Here is a 222-nt window from a genome sequence, read left to right as displayed (position 1 = left end):
CCCCCCCCGCCACTCTCCAGACCGGCTGCTCGTGCTATACAGCAGGATGATGCCCCCAATCCCGCAGGCCAGGATCAGTGCCACAGCCATCCCGTAGCACAGGATGGACTTCTTGGGGTCCTGGAACCACCAGAGCTCCACGTGCTCCTCCAGGATGTTCCTCTGGATGTGGTCCGCGTCTGCAGGGGTGCGGGGGGTGCTCAGCTCTGCCAGCTCTGGCAT

The 222-nt window shown here is 64.4% G+C and overlaps 1 protein-coding gene across 1 annotated transcript in view; it reads right to left on the bottom strand.

The window, feature by feature from the left end:
- The window catches only part of TMEM125 (transmembrane protein 125), an 889-nt gene extending 667 nt beyond the window's left edge, over nucleotides 1-222 (bottom strand). Inside the window, 2 exon segments of the mRNA XM_010290113.1 lie at nucleotides 1-4; nucleotides 7-222. The exon segment at nucleotides 1-4 is cut by the window's left edge and continues 98 nt beyond it. Of these exon segments, the coding sequence (XP_010288415.1) occupies nucleotides 1-4; nucleotides 7-222 (220 nt within the window).

This window comes from Phaethon lepturus, unplaced genomic scaffold (genome assembly GCF_000687285.1).
Source record: "Phaethon lepturus isolate BGI_N335 unplaced genomic scaffold, ASM68728v1 scaffold28446, whole genome shotgun sequence".
NCBI lineage: Eukaryota > Metazoa > Chordata > Aves > Phaethontiformes > Phaethontidae > Phaethon > Phaethon lepturus.
Note: the sequence above shows the minus strand (reverse complement) of the source record. Positions and strands in the feature narration are given on the sequence as shown.